Consider the following 22,328-nt stretch of genomic DNA (forward strand, 5'->3'; position numbering starts at 1 on the left):
ACGATTACCAGATTGGACCTTTTTCTTTCCCCTTTCTGCATGAGAACGCAGGAATCAGGGATGGGGGAGGAGTAGAGATAGGAGGGTTTCTTATTTGGATACAGATAAATATTTTCTCCACTAAATTCAGCTGTGCTTACATTACATTCTTTCCCAAAAGGAAGTTACACCACTCAAGACCACAACATCATAAACCATGCTCTTCCATTCCCTTTTCCAGTCATCATCTAAAACACCAGGGGGCCAACAAATCATGCTCGTGATTTGGGGAAAGAAAAAGAATGTGGATTGGAAAAGAAACGCGTCCTGGGAACTCCAGTCCACCCCTATTGTTTACCATTCGGTTTTGGTGAGTTTTGAGGAAACTGATGATGATACGGAGAAGCATGAGAGCCATTTGGTATGGAAAGACTCCTAGGATGTTGTCCATTTCTCGTGAATGATGCAACTTGTGATCTTATACCATTTCTGGTGTTTGGACTGGATCCTACGCGATCAGTTTGCATGGTCTGAAAATAGTAGGATGAGCTGGCCATGTCCTTGAGAGCAGGCAAAGGTCTCAAGGCTTCCACAACTTCACTCATTAGCGGCCTGGCTTTTGGGTCTCGGCCAAGGCAGCGAGCAGCCAATTGTGCAGCTTTCTGTGCACCTTTAATCGAAAAATGGCCTTCCAGCCTAGGGTCTATCAATCGATAAAACCTTCTTCTCTCGCCAAGATGAGGCCGGGCCCACTCTACCAGGTTATGCTCCCCGTTAGGCCGGTTCTTGTCCATCGATCTCCTGCCTGTTAGCATCTCAAGTAAAACCACGCCAAAGCTGTAGACATCACTCTTCGACGTAAGGTGCCCTGAGAAAAAAATTACATGTCTGATTAGAAATTAACAGCTAAATACACAATGATCACGTAAGTTGCAGCCACCAAACACTCGACTCCATAATGAAGCTCAAGAAAAAGAGAAGCTAAACACGCTATCCATAATTTCAAGTATTGTTCTACCACATAAAAATCTTAGTTATTAGAATTACTGATGATTTAGTGAGAAAAGCTAGTCTAGCTCCAGCTTTCTGTGTGAGATTCAATGTATTGACATGATTGCGCTCCCTTGGTCCTATGAAGACATCGAATATAAGTAGCACGTAGAATAGAATACTCAGCAGCCAAGCATATATAATCAAACAGATGAATGTCCTATGACCATGTTAATTGGGCTTTTATTTGAAGTAGCCAAGTTCCATGCCAATTCAAACGGTAGCAAGAATAATGACCACAGATATGCCAGAAGCCCCTCATTCTCACAAGACAAGCGGGCACACACGGCAAGGGAAAATTGTGAGACAACAAGGGGTCGGGATTAGCATATTTTCCAACAGCAGTGAAACATCCATCACTACAGGTCAAGCTTTGGAAAAGACAAAATTAAGCCTCCAATATGATTGAATAACCTACTTTTATTGCCTTCACAGCCGCCTTTTCTATCTTTCTTTCTTCTCTAGAGGAATAGCATGCAAGAAACAAATATCAATAATAATTATAACAAGAGATCAAGATTACCTGTCATCACATATTCTGGGGCCGCATAACCATATGTTCCCATCACACGAGTAGAGACATGAGTCTTATCCCCCTCTGGACCATCCTTGGCAAGTCCAAAATCAGAAAGCTTGGCATTGTAATCCTACAAACAAATGATGTTTTATTAGGTAAAGGGTAAATGGCCCAATTGCAGTTTAGTTCTCTGTGCTTTGTACTGATCTCAATTTAGTACATCATATCTTGCACTCGCCATATTTTAGCCCAAGCATATTTTAGTCACAACCTACTTTTGTCCCTCGTGTTTCACTAATGGCATAATTAATCCCCAATATCCTAAGGTTTGATTATTTTTGGTTATTTAGCTATAAAGCAAACATACAAACTGTAAAACACAGTGGACGAAATACTGTCAAGTAAAAACATGGTGGACTAAATTGATACATATACACAACATAAGCAATCAAATGTCTTAAAAGTTGCAAAATAGAAGAGTAAAATGGAACCAGAGCAGAATTTTGAAGACTCAAACAGCATTTCCCAGAATGATAATACAAGTTAATTCATATAAATCCTGAAGTGTTGATCACATACTGCATCTAACAGGATGTTTGAGGTCTTGAAGTCACGGTATATAACTGGCCTCTCTGCTTCCTCATGGAGAAATGCAAGACCTTTTGCAGCACCTAGAGCAATTTTCATCCTGATAGACCACGGAAGAGGAAGGGACCCTGCACAAAAAGAACAGGAGTTAAATTGAAGTAAAAATGGAAAATCATACGCAAAGCCAGTATTTACATTTACGTTGCAATAGCACCACAGTACCAACAACAAAGTGAATGAAGTGAATACTTGGTACCGTCAGATTAAAATTACACCTCTGATACCAAGCTCAAAAATGGTACAGACAATCAGAGAACTAGACAAGGATGAAGATAGGAAACAGGATTGTGAAAGATGTCCACAGTTTGCTTTATTTCCATCATAATATTATGTGAAGGCATTAAGCATGTAGCTAAGGATATTTCAACAGTATTACTATCCCTCACCATGATCTATGAGTATTATCATTCAATGAATCTGACTCTGATCAGAAAAAGGATTGGGTAAGTGACACCTACATAACATTGACCATTGATATCCAGAAACCAATACTCAAACCAATATTCAAGAACAGAAAACAAAAACAGTAGGTAAAGTTGAAGATACATGTCCTTACTACATCCTCGCTTTTTACTCATATTCTCTTTTACTCCAATACTCTTTCTGGCACCCAAGCACCTCCATCAAACCAGGACTAGAAACACCATTTTTCCCCTTTTATCATGGAAAAACCTACTACTCAAGGGGAGGATGATGGAAGACCAAACCAGTTAAAGAATTGGTAAAGAAATTCATTAACCATCTGAGACAACCCTAATTCATAATTAGGCAAGAATTGATGTATGTTTAGTTAAAGAGATAGCATTAGAAATTTCAAGAGTCAGCCAACCTGCATTCAAGCATCAATGGAACAATAAAATGAGCAACACTCTGAACTAAAACAGAATGAATTGGTAATACATAAAGAACTTTGGAGAATAAGTAGCAAGGCCATTCAGCCAGTACAGAAATAACCATACCATTTCTTGAAGCTTGTGGGACCACATTTAATAAAATACAGCGAACTCCAACATGACAAATATAAATACCCCGTATCCTAAATGGAAGCCCACACAGGGAGGCACATGCATAAGTCCATATAAATCATAATTAGCACTTCAAACATATTCCTCAACAAGATGGGTTACAAGCTTGTCATTTTATTATTTATTTATTTATACACTTTTTGGTTTTGTAGAACCGGTATAAGCTTGTCAAATGTCATACATAGACAAGATGATCTCTTCAAAGTATCACTTTTACAATTCAACATGAGGAGGAGAAGAAACTATCATTGAACAAAATTTACAAGAGTACTAATTACATACTCCTAAAGAGATGGTTCTCCAAGCTTCCCCGAGGCATGAACTCATAAACTAGCAGTCTTTGATCATCTTCAATACAGTAACCAATAAGCTTAACCAAATTAGGATGGATAAGATCGCCAAGAAAACTTACTTCGGCCTGCCAAATTTAATTAAAAATTTAGAATGACCAAAAGTTAACAAGGACAAATTAGAAAAACAGCATCAAAAGCAAAGTTATTCAAGAAAGCATCAAACCAGCCATTCTTTGTGACCCTGAAGCCCATCATGATTGAGAGTTTTCACAGCAACGGTAAGCCCCGTTCCAGGTTTCACTGGCGCTGTTCCATTCTCTTCAATCCATCCCTTAAATACACAACCAAAACCTCCTTCACCAAGAAGAGACTCTGGTCTAAAATTTCTGGTCGCCAGTTTCAGATCATTAAATGTGAACTTTCGAAGCCGAGAAGCAACCTTTAGCTCCTCTTCAAGTTTGGATGTGGATGAATTACTTTCTGCAGTACTGGTGGCTGTCGAAGAAATTATTGCAGCAGCTGGTTGATCTCGACTAGTGTCATTTGCAGACTTGGTTTCTGCAGACATGCACAAAAGTGGAAAACATAAGGTACAGGATATAATCTTGTATAGAAGAGAAAACCTAGGAAGAATTTATCTTGTTTAGCAATTAGCATTTAGCACACAGTATTCTTGAAGACTATCACATTCCAAGAAATCACAGCCATGTGCTACACAGGGAAAATACTAGACAAAGGCAACCAGTATGGAGACATCACTGAGCAAACATGAGCAAGTAGTCAGACAGCACTACAAGAGAATCAATGGAAGGTTCTGAAGTGGTTCTATGAGATGCTTGACTTAAACAACAGAAAGCAATAACTTTAATCCCATTAAATGAGGTACTCTCATATCTGCAGCGAGAGGCTGGAAACATCAGAAGTTTGAATAACCACCTGCCAATTGGTGCTTATGTGCAACCAAGGATAAAATGTCTCCCTTCGTCTCTTATCCCTGTTATTATCCATGCGTGTCATGGGGATATGTTTGACTAAAAGGCATCAAAAATCAAATACATTTCCCAGCACTGACATTATTTGGACCATTCAAATTGATTTCCTAGCAAATTACAACCCCTTAATTGAATTGGTTTCTGCAACTATACTAGAAAACCTCAATTTCCATTAAGTATAGAAATTTCAAATACTTGGTCAAAATCATTAAGGGCATGCCCAGAATATTAATTTGATTTACCAAAAATGGGTTACAGTGGCAATCCATTACTGTCATAAGCTACAATAAAGAAATAATAAAAAAGGACTTTCAAGTACTCCTTAAGATTTTTTCTTTCGCAAATTGTAGTCTAAAGACTAGCAATTCTGTCAAATTTAACAATTTCAATACCATTTCCTTTTAATAAAAGGATGTATCCCACATTGGTCCATGGAAGAGGTTGCAATCCATGTATAGAATATACAAATCTCATGATATAAATATCCAAAAAGATTAAAACGGAATAAGCTACAAACATTGAGGTACTCTATCCATGAAAAAAGCAAAGACCTCCCCCACCCCACAGCCAACAAAAGGACAATTAGATTATACTGGAAGTCTTATTTGTGTTTTGATTTCTTTTACCTTCCCTCCAATTTTTGTCTCATTTTCAGGTTTTCAAGGGAAGAAATGGTGGGACTGGGACAGTGAAAGCTACCTGCCTACCGATAACACCATCTGACTTCAATTGCTCAAACCAAAATCTGAAATTTCTCATGAGGCATTGCTTATATCACCTAGAGCTTGGCATACCAATAAGTAAAGAACACGTGAAATCACGAAAAAAAGATGATGACCATGCTCTGGAATCTGGAGAAAGGACAACATGCTCAAGCGAATTAAGTAAAACACACAAGCAGAACATGTACGCACAATTTCACCACATATGATACGAAAGTGTTCATGTAGACTGAGAACAAGCTTAGCTGAAACAATTAACTCAACCTTAATCAGTTCAATTGAGAAAAAGGAAGGAATCTTGCAAATACCATAGTGAGTACTGATGCCACTGATAGAGCTATCCACTTTAGATCTTGAAGAAATACAGCTGCCAATAAACCTTAACTTCCTCCAACATCCAGTCTCCACGGAACCACCTCTCTCTTTCTTCTTCTTCTTCCCCTCTGATTTTCCAACATCCCAAGATTCCACCTTTTCACCATCACCTCCTCCAACTAATCCCATCTTTCACAACCCCTAAAATAGAACTCAGATGGCATCAAAAAACTCCCAAAATCACACCTTTCACCAAAGGCCCACCTCCCCCTTTCCCAAAGCCCTCAAACAAATTCCCCAACTAGCCCTTATACAGAACTCCTATTTCCAACAAAACCCGACAAAAATCATCCAAAATAGCTCAAACCAGGTTCAGTAAATCAGCCAAAGACTCTAAAATACAACCCAAATACCCGAAAGGGCCGCCAGAAATCCCAAACTTGTAGGCCAATCCTTCGAAAACAGTTGAAACAGCTCAAGCCCAGTAGGAAAAACCAACCAAAGATCACAAATTTGCTCCAAAAGAGCTCAAATAATCAGATCACATGTTTGATCTTCAACAAAGTAGAAAACTTTACCCCCAGTTGAGGAATAGAACAGATTGATAGTGCAGGCAAGCAAGCAAAGCATAGTAAAAAAACAAAAAAAAAAAAACAGAGCTGGAATCAGACAATAATTCCAGTTCAAAAGTGCCCCCCAGAAATGTCTGCACCTCAAAGATATCCCAACAAAAGAGAACTATTATTCTGACCAATTCAATGCTCGAAAAAGAAAAAGAAAAAAAGCAATTTATTTTCTCTGATATGTATGCGTAATGTATATACACCTCTGGAAATGAGAAATAATTATTGTAATGAAATGTGAATTATCGGTTCTTACATTTTTTAATAGAAACGAAGACCGAAAAAGCTAATGTGGAGCTGCCCGGAGAACGCGGGCAGAAAAGTTGAATTTACGTAAATAGTTATGAGACTGCTAACTATTTACGGGTTAAAACTTAATAAATAGAAACCAAAATTACTTGAACAATAAAAACGGAGGTCATCGGTGATAAAAAAAATTAAAAAATTCATTCTTCTTGAACAAATTAAACCAAATTTGTACAATGTCTAATAGAAATCAATTCAAGCCCTAAAGATAAAGTATAAGGCTTAGTTTGGGAGTTTATGATAGAAAAGAAAAGAAGGGAAAGCTTAAGTCACGAGAGAAGAGATTGTTATATTGTTTGGGAGTTTTGAGAATTAGTGGAATGATTTTGGATATGGAAGTCATTAAATATTTATTCAAGGCATTTTTAAGGACAAAATAGGCATTTTAGAAAAATTAACAAGCTTTCTCCAAACTTTCTCTCCATTTCTTTCCAATTTGGGAGGAAACATTTTTGTCACTATTCATCCTCTCATTTCCTTTCTTTTCTTTCCTACTTAAAACTATCAAACAAAGGAAAATCACTCTTTCACCTCTTTTCTCTTCTTTTCTATCCAAATCATTCACTCCCAAATGAACCCTAAAGCTTGAATCTTAATATAACCGAATCAAGTCAATTGAGTTTAATTTGATAAAAATTTAAATCTTTCACCTCTTTTCTCTTCTTTTCTATCCAAATCATTCACTCCCAAATGAACCCTAAAGCTTGAATCTTAATATAATCGAATCAAGTCAATTGAGTTTAATTTGATAAAAATTTGTTTAAATTTGATTCAAAAAATAATCAAACTGAATAGGGACACAAGTTTAAATTTATTAAGGAATAAAAGTATTTTTAAATTTTCAAAATGCATTTTGATTGCATATTTTGAGAAGTTCTTAAAAAAAATTACTATAATATTTTTTAAAATATGATGCACGCGAAGAGAAAATATCAAGTAAAAGGAGCAAACATTCACAAAAACTATAAATATTTGTCTCTAAAAAAATTCCAATCGCACCTTGGCTAAAACTGAGAGCAGGCTTCATTTAAAATCCACGAATTAGCGCTGCAAGAAAAAATACCGAGGCTATTGCAAACGTTTTAGTTGGAGGGGCAGTTTTGGAAATTCGAGCGGTATTGAAGAGGAGAGCTGTCAGTTTTCAAGAAGTGAGAAGTGGAAAGAATGGGCAGCCTGGGCACGAGAGAGTATAAGAGGGCGGGACCCACATGTACGGTGACGTGCCCGCCTCAAGTGTGCGGACGCCAACACGGGCGTCAGGAATGATATTAAGGGCATTTTTCCTTAAATCTTAAATTATTTTTCTCTGTTTTTCCACTAAACGGAAAAAAGCCATCGTGAATTCTATTTTAAAAGCTCTCGTTGATCAAGCAGATTAGTGGAGAAAAGAAGTGAAATTCCAGACCATATGTGGTTCGTATTTTCTCAAGAAAAGAAAAATGAGAAGAAACACGAATCATTTTGAAACATAAGAAATGAAGGGCCCCGTCGGATTTTTAGTTCCGCAAAAATTTTTTAAAAGTGATATTTTGATATTATTTTTTTTATTTCATATACATCATCACATCACATCACGTAGTTACCATCATGCATATTTCTATAAAAAAAATTTTAAAATAAAAAAAACAAAACTCTGAGACAAGGAAAACAAAATGAAATTTAATCATATGATTAGCAGCCAATGAGTGGGATAACTTCTAAGCACCGGCTTAATAATAATTACACAAAAAAGCAAACAATCTGCCAAAGCGAAGATTCGAAAGTTGGGGAGGGGCACAGTGAAGGGAGTCTGAAAACAGCAGTGCCCCCATCCCTATCTTCTATGCTGACTTGGATAAATGAGTTGCACCCTTCTTCAAATGTTGACCATCAAAGTGCGAGTAGGTTGCGGCAAAATTCCTTTGGTTGCTTAATTTTCACCAATATTATTAGTATTTACAAGGGATAAGGGGGGGGGGGGGGGGCGGAGAGTAGACTTTAATGGGCACATAATGATATTAAAATAGAAAATACGATATGGGGTTGAAATGGGAGCATAGCATGTGAAAGCCACCCCTGGCTTGGCTGGCTTAGATTAGGTTTTTCATTCATTTATTATCTACCAAGACTGCTGCTGCTGCTGTGATATTTTTGTTCAACAATTTTAGGGAAAGGAAGTTGCAGTGATTCACCAAATTCTTTGACTTTTGATGATTGACAAAAGGTTTATTTGCATGTGAGGGTGAGGGTGAGGGTGAGGGTGAGGTGGGGGCTTTCTTTTTCTCTGAAATTGAGGGAATTGAAGAAAGCCATGAAATATGTGGATTGAGTTGGGTGATATTGAAGCATGAATTGGAAAAATAACTCGTTGCAGCAAACCACTTATACATGAAACTGCAAAAAATAATAATATTTAAAAAGTTTCAAGTATGATTTCTTATTTGGATTGTTATTTTTTTTTCTTTTATTTCACATGTATTATATCGTTACAGTATATATATATATATTTATATATATTTTTTTTTTACAAACTTTTCAAAAAAAAAATTATCAATTCAAGCATAATTATACGCTAGAACGGAAATGCATCCATAGATCTAGGATGAAACAACAGACGAATTGATCTGCGAGACAAGAAAGAGGATGTGCAAATTATTCTGCAACTTAAAACCGTACAAGTGTAATAAAATGTAACTTAATAGATCAGGCTGGAAAACACTACTGTAGCGGATTTTTGTCAAGGCTGAGTTGACTTGCGAGCACTATTTTATTTGCTACTGTATAACTGTAGAATACGATAAGCTGATGGTTGTTTCAACATATATTTTTTTTATAGAGAATATCCCTTCTTAATTTGTATTATAAATTGATAATGTGACCCCTCTGAAAGTGAAAGCTACTACTAAATGTTAACGTCCATGTAATTTTTATCTTATCTCCCCTTATTGTGATTGATGTGTGTCTTTTTATTTCTTTTACACCAAGCCGTGAAAATAATGGACCCATGCTACATTCTTCTACAGTGCTATTTGATGTTCAAGGACATCAATTGCCACAAAATGAACTACACGCTAAACCTCAGGTGAAAATGGATGGCCTGCCCTGTCTGAAACTGAAAGCCCAAGGACAACTTGGTTCAGTTTTTTGAGTGTTGATTTACATTCTCCAATTTAGAGGCAAATCCGCAGCAATTAACTCGAATTCTCCTAGGAAAAAGGTTGACACTTGCAAAGAGATAAACATCATCCCAACGAGGAGAGAACAGTTGATAAAATCCCATTGTACTTTTTATCTTTTCTTCTTTCTCCTCATCTAGTCTCCGAGTGAAAAGAACAATCGAGAGTATGCACGTCGCATGACAATTGTTGATGGCAAATTGGCCACTTGACAAATCTCCAGAGAACGACTGGACTGCAGTTGAATCTCCAGTGTCTTTCAACTACAGTCGGATTTTGGCACTGTCGAATATGATTGTGGCTCTGCTGCAAATATCCGAAAACCAAACCTTATAAAAAGCACCACTTGCCCGACTACTACTAGCTCAGGTTTCCATTAAGAGTTGGTGCAACTTGCAAAAGCAATCTTCGCGAGAATAGAAAAATGCAGACATTGGCAGAGGAACAAAAGTTTGGTCAGGGAACCATGCCAAGCTATAAACCCACGAAGCTCTATAAAGGGGCAGTCTCAGCCTCCGAATGGGATTTTATATCCGCAGCTGCAAGTATTCCCGGATGATGTCTTAGGATCAGAACTAAAATTTTGCAAGAGATAAAACTACAATATTCCAGTAGCCACAATGACATCTCATAGAAAACATAGATTACCTCAATCGAATTTGTTTTTTTAAAAAAATAATAATAATAATAAATCAAAATGGCCCCGTACATATTCACAATGAATGAAAACTCAAATTGAAAATTTGAGATATTGAATTATTTTTCACGGAACTCAATTGTACAAATACAGCTTTAACAGCATATCTCCTATTCTAACCTTTACTTGAATCTGTAAATCGTACATGACTATGTATGCCTGTTTGGTCTCTACACCATTCAACAGTCCGTCAGACCATTCCTGTGGCAATGCTAGACGTAGCATTAATCTTTAGTGAATGCTCAGGCACATAGGTAAGCCCTGCCAAACACCAGAACAAAACAAAAATGGATAAAGGACATAAACAAGGTCATATACCAGACAAATTACATATAAGCCTAGTCTGTATAGCCTTTACAATTCTACAAATTGAAGAAACTGCATACATCAAAAGTGAAAACCCAATCGAATTGGTAACTGGTATCAACACCAAGTCATTAACTCAGAAGCCATCCTTGACCCCAAACAATCAACATTCTTTGTAAAATCAAGTGTTGCAAACAAATCTCCTTCCCTGTATCTGTGCAGTTTGCATCAGGTAATTATTGCAAGAAAATTTTGACATCTTTTGGCTAAATGTTCCTAGACAACACTTCTGATTGTTTGCTTTTCGTCAAGCTTCTTTCATAGGTTAAATCTTTTGCTTTTTGAGATAATTTGTGTTCATAATCACTGATTGAAACATATCAGAGTCAAAGGATGATATGCAATACTTCACTACTCATCTTGGTTTTAATACAAAAACCTTATAATCTCAAGAACAATCACAAAGAAAAGATATGAACTCAACAAAAGGACCCAGAGATACCTTTCTCCTTAACGCCAATCTGCAAAGAATCAAGAGCAATGATTCCATCCCTCAAAGGAAGTACCTCAAGCTTGATAGTTGATGTACACTGAGCAGGAATGCATCTGAAGCAACCAAGTTTAGTTCAAGAGGGGGCAGATTGAAATTGAGAGGAAAAAAAACACTACAATGGTGTTTTCTGTATGTGCATGTGCGTGTGAAGGAAAGAGAGGGAGATTACCCAAGTGGCACTCTACTTTGCAACCAGAGATGTGTACAGCCTAAATCATTGCTCGGAAGGACATCAGATAAATGAATAACTTCAGCATTCAATGAAATAGACTGATATCCACCTTTCCCTCCCTGACCTTGATCCATGAAAACTGAGACTTGTGTATGGCCAGCATTGCTGCTTCTTTCACTACTCACTCTTGTTGTCAACTCAGAAGAATTGATAAATGGGCTTGCTGGTGATGATGGTGAAGAACTCAATGACAGAACAGATGGTGGTGAAGTAAATGATGCTGGAGCAAGAACTGTCAATGTAAGATCTTCAGATGTCAAATTTGAAGCCTGAAGTGTTAACACCTGACAGTTTCAAGAATCAAGATAAATGCTTTGCAAATAGAGAAATAAAGAACACATTTGCTTCTCAGATTTAGGTAAAACCTGAACTGAAAGCGGAGCAACTCTTCCATCAGATCCAATAGCTTGTCTTGACCTTTCAGAAGCAACAGATATCATAATATCCCTAGATATACGTGGCCTCCAGCTTGTAGCTTGTTTGAAGAACAACCTTGATTCTAGAATTTAATAACATATAGGTATAAATGAAGTATAATTATATTAACCAATTCGGTACCGTAACTAACAGATAATCAGCAGTAATTTATACCAGTGAAGTTGCTCCTACATGATACAAGAATTGCATACTGATCAGCAGACGAGCCACTTTGTTTTCCTTCGCTGTAAATGGATTGACGCCAAGTTGTTACTGCATTTCCAGCAGCTAAACTTGATGACTCAAAACTTTTTTCACCATGACTTCTAGGGCTCTTCCATAATGAAGCTGCTGGTTTAAGAATAAAGGAGTGTTCTTCCCCTCTCCTGGAAAGACAGCATAACAACTAAACGATTGAGATTCTAGGGAATCTAGATTAGCAACACTTACTAGTCTATTAAAGTCCATTTGTTTCGTTAAATACATGACCTGGGTGATGCATTCAAGTCGATGAACACAAGTAAATGAATGTGAAAGCATAGGCAATTTATACTCATGAGAGAAAAGTTAAGAAACCTCTTGCTTTTCCAAGCATAAAAAATGGTTTCAAGACCTAATACTGAACCATAGGTGAAAAGCAACCTGAGTTCTAAATTTGGCAAACTGTGCTCATTGCCAGCTTCAATGCATGCAATTGGAAAACACAAAGGTGGTCCACCAGTTGAAGCCTCTTCATAGACGATTGTAATGGCATCTATATACACCACAACCTCTTGCAAATGAACAGGAGAGATGTTCTGCAATACAAGTAAATGAATATACATCAGATGTTTCATCAGAAGGTTCCTTCGAGCCAAAGTAGGCAGAACAAACATAAAAAGGAACTAGTACCATAGTTTACCTGTCGTTTTTTTAATTCAATATTCATTTCTTAAATGATCTAGCAGATCTACTATAAAAACGGGCTTTCGACCACATTAAGAGACGCTAACAGTGTTAATGACAATAAGAGAAAACAGGGCTGACCTTCACTTGAACACAAACAAGGTTATCTGAGTTGCAATCTGCAGCAGTAGAACAAATTTCTACAGGTTGAATTATTTCAATTTTCCTTCTCCACCGTCTTCCTGGTGTATAAATGCCTTCCAGACCACAGCGAGTAGAAAATCGCTCTGGCTCCAATGACACACCTCGGAATGATAAAAGCCCTTCACTCCTGTTCTTTTGACTAATTTCAAACTTCTGAAATGAGAACTGATCCCTGTCATCAACGTCAGTGTTTGGTTTGGGACTGGGGGTTGTAACAGATGGGGTTGGTGTACTATTTGGTGGCAGGGATGACATGGAATAACTTCTAAAATGGCCAAAAGAGAAAAGCTGAGAACCAGATGAGGCAGATGCACTAGCTCTTATGGACGTGCTCCGGATGCTTGAACTCATACTTAGTTGAGGTGGTGATAAAGGACGAGATGGAGGAGGTATGGAATTATCCAAAGGAAGCAACCACCTCAATAATTCCCCACATGGATCATGATCCACGCCAACAAGATTCTCCCCCTTCTCAGGAGACAAAGCTCTGTCCTGATGCCTCTCGAATTGAAGAACTTCCAGAACAGGATCTCTGAGCAAATCTACACCAACATTTATCTGTAAAAGCACCTGCATCCTTCCAAACAATAAGATGGAATGAAAATCAGTAGTACTCCAACCCAATAAATGTCATGATTAAAGGAAATATCTATTTTGGAAAAAGATAATCAGGTACCAATAAAAAGAAACTTCTTTACATATCAGAATACCAAAAAAAACGTAGGTTCTTAGTTCCAAAATATGAACGCTCAGATACCATACTTATAATTCTCAACAAACATGAGATAAAATATTCAAGATGGGATAGAATTATGTAAAGCATACCACTATATCTCCATTGGGAAGAGAGAGACACTTGATAGCATTTCTTGCCAAACCCCCAGTGATGCTCGAATCGCAGCTTCCTCTATCGACAATTGCGCTTAGAGCAACCTTTCTTCTTGCACTCTTGCTTATTGAACTATCAATATTAAACTTCTCAGCCACTTCTGAAGAATCCAGAGATTCTGATGGAGCTCTTCTTTTAGACCAAAGTGGCTCATCTGACTCCGCAATTCGAACAAAAAAATGCGAGTTTTCAAATTTTTTCAGTAACATTTCAGTCTGCCTTCTGTGATCTTCCATTCTAAGAAGAGATTCACCATCAGAAATATAATTTTGTGAATCCCTTCTGCCTTTATTCAGGCTATGCAGATTCACATCTTGATCATCGGAACTCCCTTCCTTCATTCTTTCTGGAACAGGATTATTTTCACCACTGGTGTTACTGTTCTCTTTCTCGGGACTATGTCCAAAACCATTTTTATTCATCACTGCAGCCACTTTAAAGGGTGTAATAATTTCCATATCCTGCTTACATACCGACAAGCAGAGTAATATATGAAGTTGCTCACCTGTGAAACAGAAAACTTCAGAAATCAGAAGGAACAAGAGGCAGGAGGGAAGAATAAATTATAAACTGAAACCTGAACTCTTTTACTAAACAAAAAAGGGTAGCAGAAATGAAAATATGAAAATGAAAGCTGAAGGATGCCCCCAAAGATGAACTACCTGGAAATACAAAAGAGCGGTCCAGAGGACGAAACGAGGACATATCTGGTGCATCACTCCAATTCCTAGGAAGTTCCTCTGGAGAAGAATACATGGTTATGATTAATCTTATCTTCAGCTTTATTGGAAGCCATTCAAGAAATCTCAGGAATCCATTTCAAAAATAGGAAGAAAAACTACTAAAAATAGTTTCCAGCATATGTTTTACTCTCTCAATAGAGGAAAAGGATATCATGACATTTTTTAAAAATTTAAAAAAAAAAAAACACACACACACACACAGGACTTTCCAAAATAGTGAAATCAATACATTGGCTGCAGAAAAGATAAAGACTAAGCTGCACACTTTCTCTTAAAATTTATCAAGTTGGTTTGGTGACACCACCACTAAGATAGCATGATAAAAACCAAAACAGAAAGGAAAGAAAAGAGGCTGTACTGTATGGAATGGCTATCCATCCCTCATCTTCAGAAACATCAACATGTGTGCCTTCAACATGAGAGTTACTCTTTGCACTTGTGTGGTCAAAACTCCCATTTTCAGTCCCGTACACTTCACTATCTCCATTCCTACTTTCAGCCACCATATTTTCAGGAAATGGATCTTCAGCAATAAGACCCTCTAGAGTTGTTGCAAGTTTCACACGCTGATGTGCATCTCCTTGAATTTCTTGAGCATAAGATTGCTCAGAAGAAGCTGCAGTCTGATTTGACCGCAGCCCCAAAAAGTTCATTCTTGCACCAAAATTAACCTCTGCAGCTTTGCAACCGAAAAATGAATTCTGCAACATTAAGCACACCCATATCTTAGAACTTCACCCCAAATTTCTACTGCGCTATACATAAATACTCCATTTACAAAATGGCCACACGATACAGACACGTTGAAAAAAAAAAGGACTAATGCAATTCCTGGCAAAAATTAAATTCTGCAGCTTTTGAATTATAAAACTTTTTTTTCTGCAAATTAAACGACCAGACCTCGAGTTGAGACAGCAGTATAGATTCAATCTACTACATTTAGCCACAATTTACATACATATACACTAAATAAAAGCACTGATGCAAAATTTTCGTCAAAAAAGAAATACAGCAGCAAATGTGACGGTTTGAATAGTAAGCGAAATTAACAAATCCAATTACAGGCCAGAATTAGAGAAGGAATTGGTAGAAATGCATCCTTATATTTTATTGATGAATAACCCTAATAATTTAAGTAAGCTCGCTTTAGAATGTACGAAGAAAGATCCACCGTAGGGAATGAGAAAATGTGAAAAGGAAACAAGTGATCGGCGACTGGACTGATGAATTGAATACCTGATCGGAGATAATGTTGGAGAGATGCAGCGAAGAAGGAGCGGGGCAGGCGGCTCGGAGCCGGTGTAAGATCGGGTGCCAGTGGAGTTGGAGCCCGGATCTGCGTTAGATTGGTAAGTGTCACTTTGCACTTCGCTGTTCAGTAGCACCACTAGCTAGCGTACTACGGTCGACTGGAGCCACCTTTCCTAAACCCATTTAGTTTGCATTTGATTTATGTTAGGTGGGGGAGTTTGGGGAAAAAACATTATTATTAATGAACTCTTGTTTTCGATTATTATTTTAATTGATTATAGATTACAAATCAGATTTTTGTAGTCTTTTCGATTTTTTTTCTTTTTTTATAAAATCTGAAGTACTAAATGGAGAACAAATTTTATATTAGGGTAAAATACAAAAAAAAAACCTCTGTGATAAATCTAATACACAGAAAAATTCCCTATAATTTCAAAATATACAACACGATATCCCGTACTTTGAGCTAAATTGTAGATGTGATAGAATCCGTTAAACTTAACAAAAATGACTTAGTGGAACCTAAAAAAAAATCTTTATACCTAATTTTTAATAAATATACATGTTCTACCCCTTCACCCTCAATTCTCTCTATCTAGAGAATAAAACAAATCATTTTTTTAAACTGTCTTTTGCTTAATTATATCAGAGCATATTTGTCAATTCGTCAATTTCCATTAAGTTTAACGGATTCCGTCACCTTTACAATTTAGTTCAAAATGCGGGGTGTTGTATTATATATTTTGAAATCACAATAGACTTTTCTGTGCATTAAGTTTACCATGGCGGCTTTTTTGTTTTTTACCCTTTATATTATGACTGGTAAATTAAGTATGAAATTTGCTTTGACGGGTGTCTGAATATTTTGGATCGTGGCAACATTTGCTGGGCAAAGTTTTCTACAGGGAAAATCATTCAAAACATCCCTCACATTTTGTAAAATAATTTTTTCGTCCATCACTTTTAAAAGTATAATTTTATGTCCCTTATAAATTCACATTGATTAAATTTGGTCCCTATCTAGGTTTCCAGCTAGTTTTTAATAAGAATCCATCACATGCCTTACACGTGATTATTTTTTAGGGGTAAATTTGTCAAATCAAATTTTATAATATGATCCATAATCCCTCACATTTTGTAAAATGAATTTTTTCGTCCCTCACATTACACAAAATGAATTTTTTCATTCCTCATATTTTATAAAATGAATTTTTTTTATCCCTCGTTGACTATGTGTATAAATAGTTTTTTTTAATTAACGTGTGTATCTATTTAAATTTACTTGAATAATGTGAATAACATGTAATATATCTCTATTTGATTTCACCCAAACAGGTTAATTGTAATTGTATACATGCTATTCAATAGATACATACATGAGTTTAAAAATAATAATTTTATTTTAAACTCATGAATATATTTATTTGATTTCACCATGTGAATTTGTTCAATATTTGTGGTGTTTTCTCTTTTAACAATAATTTATTTATTAAGTTGTATAATAAGGCCATCCAATTAATAGGTCCTAATTCGAATTATACAGTCATGCTAATGAATTGCAATTTAAATTTGAAATTTCTACTCGCCACCTTTAAAACCAACAATTGAATTATTTATTTTGTAATTGTTTTAAAATTTGAAAGTGTCAATTACTTACTTCTTTTTATCATACTTTTTCTTTGATTATTTTTTTATCCAAATTTAATTCGATATAAACACTCGACAATGTTGAAATTATTTAATTTCGTCTAAATAAGTTAATGGTAGTTGTACGCGTGCTATTTGTATTATTCAAGTGAAATTAAATAAACACATATATAGATTTTTTAAAAAACTATTCATACACATGATCAATGAGGGATGAAAAAATTCATTTTGTAAAATATGAGAGATAAAAAAAATCATTTTGTGAAATGCGAGCGATAAAAAAATTTATTTTGTGAAATATGAGAGACTATGGATCGAATTGTGTAAAATTAATTTGACAATTTTACCCTTAAAAATGATCACGTGCAAGATACGTGATGGATTCCAACCAAATACTAGTTGAAAATCTAGGTAGAGACCAAATTTAATCAATATGAATTTGTAAAAGACGTAAAATTATACTTTAAAAATAAGGGATAAAAATATTATTTTATAAAATGTGAGGGACGTTTCAAACGATTTTTCCTTTTCTAATGCTTAATGAGGGGAATAGAAAGTTTAGTTTTGTCTTGAAAGCATCACAGACCCAGTGGTGGCCGAGCTCAACAACAGACGCCAGATTTTACTCACCGCCCCCCCTCCCCAAACTTATAGATAGCGAGTCCATGTAGTGGCCCAATAGCTAATAACCAATTATCGGGAAATTATTTTAAGCCGACAAATTTTTTTTTTCCCTTTTTATATTGGGAAAGTGGTGGGATTTACTTAAGAGGCGGAAAGGAGAAAAAATGATCTAAACTCATAAGTTCTAATTTCTCGAGTCTTAACTTACCCAAACAAAATTTTGAATAATAATGAGCAATGATTAATTTAAAGGATTTTTAAGAAAATAGCAAGTGTATTACCAAATTGCTAATCTACCTTGTATATAAGAAGGAAATGAGGTTTAGTTCTTTGCCTCCCTTGTTGCCACTTGGCTTTCCAATAATTTGACAAATGGCATAAATCTAATATTTTTCTTGCATATGATTTTCTTGCCTCTTGCATATCCCCCTTTTTTTTTTTTTGCTTTTTTTTTTCATGCCAAACTAAGCAAGTTTGACTCCTTTATTCTCCTTTTGAGCCCAACGAATTTTTTTAACCTTAATGATTTGACTAAGCGAGTCTATTGTTTAATTCATCACCGTTATATTAGTTTTAATACAATAACACTATATTACAACCCTTGGATTAATTTTCATTCGTTCTAATTGTCTACCTATTATATAAGAGACATGCGAATTTAATGTAGCACTCTCATTTATTGACATGCGATGTAACTCTCCTTTGAGGAATCTATGAATTTTCTCTCATATTTTATTTCTCTACTTCTATCTTGATGGAGTAAGACAAAAGATATACCATACAGGATAAGACAAAATATTTCAATTGCAAGTCATGTTGCATAACTACAATAACTTCTAGTGTTTTTATATATTGTCTAATTCATGACTATAAGATCAACCTTTATAGATTAATGAAAAAAATTTTAATCCTTGGATATTGATTAATTATGTTTGATCAGTAGCTAACCAACTATTACATTTAAACACCTCTTTTATGTAATCGATTAAAGTCTTTTTTTCTATTTCTTTATAAATTGTTTCTCAATGTTGCATAGAAAAAATCAGATTTCTTCCTTCCCAATTGTATTCAACTATGCACTTGTTCATTAATTTCAAGATTAATGATGGATTTAATAGATGCTATGTTTATTGTCTCCTTGATTTAGAAGAGTTGACTTCATAGATGGAATTTCTTATGATACTCAAATTTTCTCGTGTTTTTGTCTATTATGTACCAAAAAATTTTGCTGTTATATATTCAATTAAGTTATTAGGGGGCCTAAGCTGTGCCTTGCACAGTCGAGGTACCTCTAGTATTGCTCATATAAAGGGTCTCGTATTGATGTTATTTAGCATCATCAATGGCGACAATCATGCAACACTTCTTTACGTAATCAAGCACTCCCTTGAAGTCTATGAAATACGATCTAGCAATTCATGTAAGGTCTTCATCTCTGACCAAATTCCTAATCTAGATTATGAACATGAAAGGTTATCAACTAAGTTTTTATTTTTATATTTTAAGGAAGGACCTCCTTAGTTATTACTACTTTTTTTCCCCGGTTGAGATCTGTAAATGAAGTTTTTACAACAATAATATTGCCGTTGGAGGTCAAATAAGTTAGATTTATGAAATTAAGGGTGTGTATGATAAAACTGAAATCTAAAAACTGAATTATGAAATATGAAATCTAAATGCATTAAGTTATTGAATTGTTAAATATTAAATCTAATACATGTGAGTGCATACCACATTCAGCGATAAATGAATAATTTATCACTTAATTTTAGACGTAAGTTTTGCGTAAAAAAATTCAGTGTCATTTAATTAATTCAAATATTTAATTTTTTATTATCAAACGGTCTAAATATGTTAAAATTCGAATCCATTAAATTAAGATGTTGTACTGAATTATCAAGCAGGGCCTAATACTATCATCAACAATCACCAAATAAAAGATAGAGCATCCTTTTCTTGCTGAATGTCAGCTTCGTCTTCCAAGTGGTAAAACCAGCAAATGTAGGGAATGGTGTTGGTATTTATTTTTATCTACTGAGTTAATATTTTGTATATTATTAATGGTACAGATAAATGGATCTTGATGCATGTTACACAATTTAGATTTGAATTTGAAATATTACATCATATGATATGCATCGAGACCCACTAACGCATCTATTAACGATGTATAAAAATCAAATCCCTATTTATTTGGCAATGCAACAAGAGATAAGGAATACCCAACTATGGAATTCATTATCAAATTCTCATTTCCTTCCCGTATTTTTTTCCTATCAAATGCATCATTCCTACGGTAGTCTCAATGGGAATATCCATTCCTTTCTTGTCTAAAATCTTAATATAATGGTTCACTTCCCATTTTCTCCATTCTATTGCAGGTAATTCCTTTCCATCCCTCAATTCTGGAGAATCTAAAAAAGGAAGTTTGCAAAAATACGCTACATATTGACACCGCACCCTCTGACATGCACCCGGAACTTATTATTATTATTATTTTTTCTTTCTTCTTATTGACCCGGAAAGATAGTACTGCCCTCTTGTTTTGTTCTCTAGCTAAGATTATGATAATCTGTTCAGCCTTGTCTCCAGTTTGGAGCTAGCTTTGATCTGACGCGTATGATATGCTCATTGGACCACCAGAAATATTAAAAAGAAAAACAAGCTTGTGGGCAAAACCGAGGGACGCGTGGAAATGCGGCGATGCGCGGCCAAGGCGAAGCGACATAAATAATCTTTGGAAAAGGAGATGGACGGAGTAGTGGTCGAACCAGATATTTTTATGCGGAAAATGTGGACCTTTTTTTTTTTTTTTTTTTTGAAGAAAATTTGAATATTAGATGACTTGGATATAACGTGGATGGATAAGTATCAATGTCGAGTTTGGTGTTTGTTGGCGTTCCAACTTTCTATTTATGTCTTTGCTTCCAGAAAAAAAAAATTTCTATTTATAATTTTATGCTTTTTCTTAATGAATGTGGACGGATTTAAACACGCAATCTATTATTTACGCTCATTCTTTTAAACCATTTGATCCATCCCTACCTGATTTATTATTTCGTGCTCATATCTGCTTTGTATAATCATTTCCTTTTTAAAAATTTTCTACGCATGCTTGGATACTCTTAATTATGTATTTAGCAAGAAACTATAATTGGTTGCCATGAAGTCCTTGGGTTGGATTGATCGACGCATACATATTTCGGAGTATGCAATGGAAATCAGTGCCCAAAAATACAGGTCTTGCTTTGATTATTCTTCATTAAACAATTATGATTAGGTTACTTTTTCTATACATTAATAACTTATATATATTATAATTCGAAAGTATATCATAATTTAAATTTAAAAATCATATTTTACACGTGCGACACACGCATTAAAATTTATCTATGCATATACTATCGATACATAGAATATTAATTCAAAAAATTTAATCTATCCGTCCTTACCAATATCAAATGTTTCTCGACCAAAACATTTCACCTCTTTCAAGTTTCATCCACATTGCACAATTTCGTCACAATACAGTAACGTAGTGAATGCACACACATCTACAGCTAATTTAAATTTCAATGCACAATTAATATCCACAATCATTTACAACATCTTACCATTACAATTTGTGTCCCTTGAGTACGTTTTATTACCTTTAGCAACTTGCTTGTCTAAGCACATGAAATCATGCATCTCTGCCAATGTGTTAATGTTGCACTTTTCCACCACAGCAATGCCGCGCCCGCCGCCGCCACCACCACTTGCAAAATGTCGCCTGGACGTGACGTGGATTTAACTTCCTCGGATAATTCGGGAAACACCATAGTACCCACACCAGATCGATAGATTTTTAACCATCAACCTGAGGCTGATGTCCACCACAAAGCCTTTAAGGCTTTGGTGGGGTGGGAGGATTATTTTTCTCCCACCAATTTGTTACAATTGTGATTTTTTAAAAAATTCAGACGGGTGCGTGATCTGTTCCCATCGATTTCTTCTTAGATCCGGTTGGATCTTTCCGTAATTAGATTAGAATAGAGTAGCAATAGAAGTAGGGTTGACTATTGACAGAAAAAAAAAAAAAGATCGATAGATTTTTAGTTTCTCGCCATGTAACGATTTAATAACACGTGCTCGCCCAGCTTCCATATCCTTCTCTTTAAAAAAAAAAATTATTTTTCAAGGTGTGAAATTTGGTTACAGTAGCATTCTTGCATTTGTTGTAAATTCCATTTATTGTTGCATATGACAGTGGACT

At 35.5% G+C, this 22,328-nt stretch overlaps 2 protein-coding genes and 1 long non-coding RNA gene across 3 annotated transcripts; 1 reads left to right on the forward strand and 2 right to left on the reverse strand.

The window, feature by feature from the left end:
- Positions 1-72: 72 nt before the first annotated feature.
- LOC113716949 (serine/threonine-protein kinase PBL34) lies at positions 73-6,232 on the reverse strand. The gene is made up of 6 exons (XM_027241513.2): positions 5,535-6,232; positions 3,736-4,070; positions 3,502-3,637; positions 2,126-2,262; positions 1,553-1,676; positions 73-847 (listed from the first exon to the last, which is right to left on the reverse strand). The coding sequence occupies exons 1-6, from the start codon at positions 5,728-5,730 to the stop codon at positions 327-329; spliced, it is 1,449 nt and encodes a 482-aa protein (XP_027097314.1). The 5' UTR covers positions 5,731-6,232; the 3' UTR covers positions 73-326.
- Positions 6,233-10,344: 4,112 nt separating this feature from the next.
- LOC113716948 (uncharacterized) lies at positions 10,345-16,008 on the reverse strand. The gene is made up of 11 exons (XM_027241512.2): positions 15,788-16,008; positions 14,910-15,252; positions 14,471-14,548; positions 13,745-14,313; positions 12,857-13,489; positions 12,473-12,627; positions 12,005-12,216; positions 11,779-11,912; positions 11,351-11,697; positions 11,131-11,234; positions 10,345-10,583 (listed from the first exon to the last, which is right to left on the reverse strand). Exons 2-11 carry the CDS (start codon positions 15,202-15,204, stop codon positions 10,513-10,515), a joined length of 2,598 nt encoding a protein of 865 aa, XP_027097313.1. The 5' UTR covers positions 15,205-15,252; positions 15,788-16,008; the 3' UTR covers positions 10,345-10,512.
- A 5,103-nt stretch (positions 16,009-21,111) lies between these two features.
- LOC140016641 (uncharacterized) lies at positions 21,112-22,220 on the forward strand. Its single transcript, XR_011822852.1, has 2 exons — positions 21,112-21,313; positions 21,802-22,220. It is a non-coding gene; the product is annotated as an uncharacterized lncRNA (long non-coding RNA).
- The last annotated feature ends 108 nt before the right edge of the window (positions 22,221-22,328 follow it).

This window comes from Coffea arabica, chromosome 11c (assembly GCF_036785885.1).
Source record: "Coffea arabica cultivar ET-39 chromosome 11c, Coffea Arabica ET-39 HiFi, whole genome shotgun sequence".
NCBI classification, from domain to species: Eukaryota; Viridiplantae; Streptophyta; class Magnoliopsida; order Gentianales; family Rubiaceae; genus Coffea; species Coffea arabica.

What these genes read in the sequence shown, in the direction of transcription:
- LOC113716949 (XM_027241513.2), bottom strand. Translation starts at nt 5,730, where the DNA reads ATGGGATTAGTTGGAGGAGGTGATGGTGAAAAGGTGGAATCTTGGGAT. An exon ending in GGAGAACCATCTCTTTAGGA is followed by an intron (nt 2,263 to 3,501) that starts GTATGTAATTAG and finishes CTTTTTGTGCAG; the next exon opens with GGTCCCTTCCTCTTCCGTGG. An exon ending in CAAACATCCTGTTAGATGCA is followed by an intron (nt 1,677 to 2,125) that starts GTATGTGATCAA and finishes ATTTGTTTGTAG; the next exon opens with GATTACAATGCCAAGCTTTC.
- LOC113716948 (XM_027241512.2), bottom strand. Translation starts at nt 15,204, where the DNA reads ATGAACTTTTTGGGGCTGCGGTCAAATCAGACTGCAGCTTCTTCTGAG. An exon ending in ATGTAGGAGCAACTTCACTG is followed by an intron (nt 11,913 to 12,004) that starts GTATAAATTACT and finishes ATTAAATTCTAG; the next exon opens with AATCAAGGTTGTTCTTCAAA. An exon ending in CAAAGTAGAGTGCCACTTGG is followed by an intron (nt 11,235 to 11,350) that starts GTAATCTCCCTC and finishes TGGTTGCTTCAG; the next exon opens with ATGCATTCCTGCTCAGTGTA.